This window comes from Rhinoderma darwinii, chromosome 10, assembly GCF_050947455.1.
Source record: "Rhinoderma darwinii isolate aRhiDar2 chromosome 10, aRhiDar2.hap1, whole genome shotgun sequence".
In the NCBI taxonomy this organism is placed as follows: domain Eukaryota; kingdom Metazoa; phylum Chordata; class Amphibia; order Anura; family Rhinodermatidae; genus Rhinoderma; species Rhinoderma darwinii.
The window spans coordinates 47,026,437-47,034,654 of record NC_134696.1 but is presented as its reverse complement, the minus strand read 5'-3'; the positions used below and the strand labels follow the sequence as shown (position 1 = coordinate 47,034,654).

Genomic DNA, 8,218 nt, shown 5'->3' with positions numbered 1-8,218 from the left:
TGTGAATGGGTGGAATTCCCCTTTAAGGAAATAAACATGGTACCTAGGACAATGTTACTCCTATGATGTACCAGTCATGTGACATTTCATATAAAATTCAAACACTTTCCACATTTTGCACCATAGGAGAATTGGAAATACAAGTATATACGCCTACATGGAGTATGGGGGGGGGGGGGGTCATCTGACCCCTGCCTCACCAGGTGCGACGGCCGCAGACTCCAAGCAGGGTCTAGTGGAGAGATGGCCGCGCGTGAGAACACCTTTTATTGAGGTGGCTCCAAATTGGCACTTCGATGTGATGGATCCAGACTGAATGAGTAGTTAATCCAAAGACCACACAGAGACACTGATATTAGTGACACAGCACAATTTAATATTATTATCATTATATGGTCATATTAGATCAGTCAGAACATCATGTTAGTAAACAGACTCGCCCGGTGTTCCTGGGCTCTCTGATGTGCTGGTTTTAGCTGCTTTCCTCCATACTGTGCTTGTCAAACAGGTATTCACCCATGCCATTGCTGGGCGCCCCAAGCCGCTTCAGGTTGGTAATATGGTGTCCTATCGTCTTAATACGCTCCACGTGTTCTTCTAGATGCTCAGACTCCAGATAGTCGCACAGCTGCAGGTGAGAGTAAGGAGTAAGTTTTGGGATAGGTTTATATTTGTAAAAACAAAGTCACGTTTTTTGCGAAATGACAGCAAAATTGCAGCGTGTTGCTGTGAATGTGTAACAATTTTTCAATTTGACCACAGCATATGAATAGACCCTAAAACGTATTGTATTACAAGGTTGTTTTTTTTATGTCAACCTCTGTTGAACTCCTGTTAAGTTTGACTATTAAAGGCCACCTATCCACTGCCCCCTGAGCACAAGGAGGTCCTGTTATTTGTTCTTAAAGAGGTTTCCCCATCTTAGACGTTTGTGGCCTTAAATGTCTGATAAATGCGGGTCCCAGCTCTGGTACCCGCACCTATATAGAGTATGGGGGGGGTGTCACCCAACCCCTGTCTCACCTGGTGCGCCAGCTGCTGGCCACAGACTCCAAGCAGGGTCCGGTGGAGAGGTGGCCGCGCATACTTACGGCTCTCTATTCTTTTTTTTTTATAGTTGTCACGGAAACAGCCGAGTAGCACTTTCTTGGCCGTTTTCGTAACTCCCATTAAACAGCCATCTCTCCACTGGACCCCGCAGCCAACGGCCATTGTACTTGGCAAAGCGGGAGTCAGGTCCTGAGGACATGCCATAAATGTCTAAGATGGGAATACTTGAGGCACAAATGTTTTAATAGTAATCAAAGACCTCTCCCTTACCTATCTACTGTTTTGAAATCTTCATGAACCCAGAAAACTGCCACCAAAAAAAATGGATCACCTATATTTTGTCTATTTTCTGTACATAATTATGGGGGCAGCCATCTTGCCCGAGCTGCTGTGAAGAGCGTTTATAGTTATGCTCTACAGCAGCCATATGGACCAAAGGAACCTGTGAACAGGAGGGGACCCATTGACTTCTATGGGAGAGTTTTCTAGGCACTCTGTGCAGAGGCCATTGTATAGGGAGGGGGACGAGGGGAGCTGTATCCATCACCTACTGTTGATGGTGGATCCGGTGTTATCTATATCTAGGAATTAACTTGCATTGTAATCCTGCCTGTGATAATGATGACTGCTAAGAAGTGATCTCTACAGAACAGGAAGTGTCAGTCTATTCTGAGGCTCAGTGGCCAGAGTAAAAACTACAAGATTTTATGTTTTTTTTTTGTTTTTTTAATATAGATAATGAAGGAAAAAATTCAAAATTTGTCTAACAAAAACTTGTTTAAAGGCTATGTAAACCTTTCAAAGCATGTATAAAAAAAAACAAAAAAACAAACAAACTGTGTTTCATAGTATTTTAAATAAGTTTACAATTGGGTTTTGTTAAAAAAAAAAAAAAATTTACTTTTAGATTCTGTGGCTGGTCCTTAGTGACTGACACGCAGGATCCAGCTATTATCGATCACATCCAAGTTTGTGTGTACAGAAAAGACAGAATAAGAGTAAGGCCACATGGAGCGGCCCCGACACTGCTGCGGCGGACAACCGTGCCAGAATCATGTTCAGCACAGCTGCCAAATACCCTGTTAACGGCCACGTGTTACTGCGGGTAAAACGTTCCTTTGTCTGCAAAATTGTGTGTCCATTAATTAATACGCCCTTTATGGCCGCACGATTTTGCAGGTAAATGGCCGTTCTACCTGCAATAACGTGAGGCCATTAATAGGATATTTGACAGCCGCGCTGAAGATGGTGCTGGCGCAGTTGTTGTGGCTTTACCCTGGACCATCTTATCTATGTAGAAAGAGGCTGCAGAAATTCTGAAGTTTATGCAGAGGGTATGAAAAGACCATCTGGGATCCATACTGAAAGAACCAGACAGACACTCGTCTTGATTTTGGCGACCATGATACGACTGAATGCAGTTATATTTTAGGTTTATCAGAAGCCCAGCTGTTAGTATTACGTGTATATGTAGTCATGTCGCTGCATGGCATTAGAGGTATTTTTACTTACATGGGGGTCTTTCCGATCTGTTGCCACATTATGTAATTCCAGTACAGCCTGGTTAACAGTCTTCTCCAAGGTCAGGGCTGTTTGCATCGCATCCAAGGGGCTTCCCCATTCATCACGTTCTGGTTTCTGGACAACAACATGGCATAGGAGACATCTTACATAAAGGCTTAAATGGGGGAACTAATTTAATCAAGGAATTCCCAATCTGCAATCAATAATATTCTATGTAAAGTATCATAATAAAAAAAATTATATATGGGATACATAAAAATAATAATGTTTACACACTATTGGTATTACACAAGTCTAGGCTCCCTGCATAAAAGTATTAAAGCTGCACTACCACATATGGCCTCTAGGTGCTACAGTACTTCGTCAAAAAATTGTCAAATTTATCAATATATAACAGGTGAAAAACTTGCATTTGAGGATCCTGAAAACTACCCCATGTGGTATACATCATATTAACAAATAGTTGCGCTGTTTGATGAGGCTAACAACTATATTTGAGATACTTTAGAATTTTGTATTTTAAGGCTGGGTTCACACATCATGGTCAAGATGTGCAGTTTTGCCGCAATTTTGGAAAATCGTGGGTAAAATGCACTTTTACCGCAACGTGTGAATCCAGTTTAAAAGCTACATTACAGGAGTGCGGCATAGTATAACAATATTGGGTCCAGAAAGTACAAAACACATAGGCTCAAATACGTAATTGAGGGGCCTTGGTACAGATTTAGCATCGGAGCCAAAGTTACGGCTCTGCTATATAAAAATTGCTGCTGCTTCTATCTGTTTCACAACAGTTGTTAGCGGTACTAAACATGAGCAATGTGACATGTTAATAAATATGACTTATACATCACTTTAATTTTAATGTATGGTTCTTAAAGTAAGACAGGTAACAAGCACAGGTATTAACCCATAGCAACCAATCAGATCACTTCTTTCATGTGCTCAGCTGTAGTGTACAAATGAAAACTGAAATCTGATTGGTTGCTATGAGCACGAATGCTTTCACTTTCTGCTCACCTAGTATTTATACAGAAGACCTATAGTTTGTGGACTAGTCTAGGGTATAATTCAGATATGCCCCTCATCTGTATTTATGTAATAGGAAAATGTAAAATGAGAACGCTGTGACAAAAAAGCTAGAATGTGGTTAAAGTCTCATGACTATACTGCAGGAGGAGGTTTATAAACATGTATCGGGGTTGCCCATAACGACCAATCAGATCGCTGCTTTAATTTTTCTAACATGGCCTAGAGTAATAACTACTGAATTCTGGCTGGCTTCTATTTGGATTACGCCTTATGCACACGGCCATATTTATTATATAACCGAGAAGGACGTGGCGTCCGAAGCTCAGATAAACCACGTGGTTTCCGAGGCACAGTTGATTGGACACCACGTCCTCGCTCAATATATATAATAAAGACCGTTGGAGGCACTCACCTATATTTCCCTTTATGAAGAGCTTAAAGTAATTATGTTATTATTTTCTATAAGGCACATATGGGGGGGGGGCATTACACTGGGTATGGGAGGGGGCTGTCTGATAGGATGGCAGCTATAGGGTTGCATTATACTGTGTGGGGACAGCTACGGGGAGCATTATTATACTGTGTGGGGACAGCTACGGGGAGCATTATTATACTGTGTGGGGACAGCTACGGGGAGCATTATTATACTGTGTGGGGACACACACACTTCCTTTTGCTAGCAAACCCCTGTAACAGGTTTTCTATACTAGTAAAGTTATAATAGAGGCGGGCAGAAGAGCTCTATACCTACGGCACCCGTCACAGCTTGTACGGCTCTGCCATGTGCATGGGGCTTTATGTCTATATTTTATCTGCACGGAGGCCGATTACACTATGTTTTTTCCCCTCCATCTCACCTTGACGTCCTGTAGAACGACACGTCCACCACGTGCGTTCTGATATTTCATGAATTTCTCAGCATGCTCGTTCTCTTTATGGCTCTGCTCCTTGAAGAACTCAGCCACATGGTGAAGGGCTACATCATCACGGTCAAAAAAGTAGAACTTGAAAAAAGGAAGAAAGATATTAGGAGCACATAGAAAGTCAAAATAAAAAGAAAATTATACATGTGTGGACCAGGAAAAATGCCACCAGGCAGACAACGTCTCTTGTTGGTCCCCCTGTGCCCTGTTCTAAACTGCGCGATTAATAAAAAAAAAAAAAAAAAGCTATGACGCTAAGAGCCCGGCTCCCTGCAGTGTGTTCGGTCCGGGAAATACTCCCGACATACGGCCCGTATATAACGGACTGATCACGCTCATGTAAGTCCAGCTATATTCCCACGAATATGGTTTTGCATGCGTAAAAACACGCAGCAATTTTCTTGCTTCGCAGTTCAGTGTACGGTTCGCGTCAACGTTTTTAAGGCGCGTATGTCATGCGGTTTTTAAGTCAAAGGAGGTTTATATTTTTTTACTTCTCATCACTTCTTTAGCAACAGGTGCGCGAAAAACACGGACAGCACACAGATGGCCATTTTTTTTCCACGTACCCATTGACTTCAATGGGCTACGTGGTACTCAAATTACACACCAAAATAGGGCATGCAGTGAGTTTCATGCAACGGACACACGCTGCGTGAAAACCCACCACATGTCTGAATAGCCTCATTAAATTTTATAGGTCCGGACAGCACACGGACGTGAAATACGCTCATCTGACTTAGGGTATGTTCACACGCACTAATTACGGACATAATTTGGGCGTTTTTGCCCCGAATTACGTCCGAAAATAGCACCTCAATAGCGTTGACAAACATCTGCCCAGTGAAAGCAATGGGCAGACGTTTGTTCACACGAGGCGTAATTTACGCGCCGCTGTCAAATGACGGCGCGTAAATAGACGCCCGCCTCAAAGAAGTGACCTGTCACTTCTTTGGCCGTAATTGGAGCCGTTATTCATTGACTCCAATGAATAGCAGCGCCAATTACGTCCGTAATGGACGTGGCGTTCAAGCGCCTGCACATGCCGTTACGGCTGAAATTACGGGGATGTTTTCAGGCGGAAACATCCCCGTAATTTCAGCCGTTACGCACGCCCTCGTGTGAACATACCCTAAGGCCTTAAAAAAGGAGTTCTCTGGAGTAATACAGGGGAAAGCCACGGCCAGCCAAGTATTTCACCTACATAGGCATTTTACCAAACCTCTGGGACCCCAAATGATGCCTACAACGAGGGTTACAGAAATCACGCATAACGTAAACCCAGACTATGGGGACTGTGCAATGCGGGAAACAGGTCCACCTTGCTGCCAGCACACGGAGATAACGGCACTTTCTTACTAAATTAAAGGTCAATGTTTGTTTTAGAGCCAGGTGGAAAATCTGGAACACTTACCATGGACAGGTAGGTATAAGAGGAGTACATTTTGAGGTTCACCATACGATTAACCGCCGCCTCGGTGTCATGGCTGTAATTCTGACGCAGTTGAGATTGCATCTTCCCGGTTGGTTAACGGATCTCGGTCTTTGAGAACGCAGGTAAATTTGTTCTGCTGATGGCGCCAGGCAGCGTTCCGTTCAATCACTGTTGAAGCAAGAGCTCTTTCTGACTGGGAGGTTCCCCCAGTCCTATGAGGATTTTTATAGTGTCGTGAGTCCCACAGGATGAAGTCACGCCTCACACTTCAGTGATCACACATCCCATTCTGCTGAGTCAATTGGACACCTGAGCCAGAAGCTGCTAATGTTACAAATGACTCTATTTCATTAGAATTACTGCAGAGTCATGATGTTTTCCTAATGGCGAATATTTTTTATAAACTTGTCAGATACAATTCTGCAAGATTAAGACATTTCTTCAGTCTACATTGCATTGGTAGGAGTCCCAGCAGCAGGACACCTTGTGATCAGTTTATTGCCGGCCCCTGTAACAAAATGGGATTGTCCAAATCAGATAACTCCCTTAATGTAATTTGCTAATATTTTAACGAAGGAGCCTCCAGCTTCAGTGGTAAGGCCTCATGCACACGACCGTAGATTTCATCCGTAATTACGGACCCATTCATTTCTATGGCCACTGGAGCCGTGTGAGGGCTTATTTGTTGCGGGACAATCTGTAGTTTTCATTGGTACCATTTTGGGGTAAATGCGATTTTTTTGATCACTTTTTATTTAAAATATTTGGCAAGCAAGGTGACCAAAAACCAGCAATTGTAATAATGTTTTTTTTTTTACAGCGTTCACCATGCGCTATAAATGACAATTTTACTTTATTCTGCAAGTTGATACAATTACGGCGATACCAGATGTATATAGTTTTTTTTATGCTTTGCAGCGTCGGCACAATAAAATCACTTTTGTTTCAAATAATTTATTTTTTGTGTTGCCATATGTGAGAGCCATAACTTTTTATTTTTCCATCAAAAAAGCGGTGGGAGGGGCTTGTTATTTGGGGGACGGGCTGTCGTTTTTAATGGTATAATATTAGGGTACATGCAACTTTTAGATCACTTTTTTTATTCTGTTTTAGGAGGGGTAGTGACTAAAAATAGCAATTCTGGAATATTGTAATTTTTTTTACGTGTTCACCGTGCGGGTAAAATAGCCTGATATTTTTATAGTTTGGGTCTTTACGGACGCGGTGATACCACATATGTGTACTTTCTTTTTATGTTTTCCATTTTTTCCTATGATAAAAGACTTATTATGGGAAAAAAGGCGATTATTGTTTTTTTAACGTGAAACTTTTATTTTTTAACTTTTTTACATTTTTATAAACTTTTTTTTTTTGTCCCACTAGGGGACTTGAAGGCATGAAGCCCTGATCGCTATTCTAATAAACTGCACTACCTACATAGTGCAGTGTATTGGGGTATGTTCACATGCTTAACCAAAACCGTCTGAAAATCAGGAGCTGTTTTCCCTTGAAAACTGCTCGGTATTTTCAGACGTTTTTCGAGCAACTCACGATTTTCGCAGTGTTTTTTACGGCTCTTTTTCTATAGAGTCTATGAAAAACGGCTCTAAAAACTTTCCATGAAGTGTCCTGCACTTGTTTTTCGTGGGCGTCTTTTTACGTGCCATTTTCGGAAAGCGAGGCGTAAAAAAACGCCCCATTGGAACAGAACGCCGTATTTCCCATTTAAATTAATAGTTTAATAATGTTAATGATAATGTTTGCAGGCGTTCTGCTTCCGATTTTTCAACCGTTTTTTTTATCGTTTACGGTCCAAAAATGGCTGAAAACACTACGTGTGAACATACCCTTAGAGCTGTCAGCTATTCACTGACAGCAAGCCGATTAGGCTTCTGTACTAGGAGGCCATTGTTAGGGCTATGGTTGCCATAGCAACCATCGGCACCCCTGCAGGTGCCCATTGTTGCCATTAGCAACCATCGGGTGCTCTCTAACCACCTAGATGCAGCGATCGCTTTTCATCGCTGCATCTAAGGGGCTAATCGGCCGGATTGGAGCCTAGCTCCGGTCCTGGCCCTTAGAGCAGGATGTCAGTCATGGTAACCATCAGGTATGCCGACAGGCTAGACATTGCCATTAGCAACCATCGGGTGCGCTCTAACCACCCAGATGCAGCGATCGCTTTTCATCGCTGCATCTAAGGGGTTAATCGGCCAAATCGGAGGCTAGCTCCGGTCCTTCCCATTACAGCATA

The 8,218-nt window shown here is 42.6% G+C and overlaps 1 protein-coding gene across 1 annotated transcript; it reads right to left on the bottom strand.

Moving 5' to 3' along the window:
• Positions 1 to 399: 399 nt before the first annotated feature.
• LOC142661432 (ferritin, middle subunit-like) lies at positions 400 to 6,166 on the bottom strand. Its single transcript, XM_075838828.1, has 4 exons — positions 5,944 to 6,166; positions 4,464 to 4,610; positions 2,563 to 2,688; positions 400 to 628 (listed from the first exon to the last, which is right to left on the bottom strand). Exons 1-4 carry the CDS (start codon positions 6,043 to 6,045, stop codon positions 473 to 475), a joined length of 531 nt encoding a protein of 176 aa, XP_075694943.1. The 5' UTR covers positions 6,046 to 6,166; the 3' UTR covers positions 400 to 472.
• Positions 6,167 to 8,218: the final 2,052 nt, after the last annotated feature.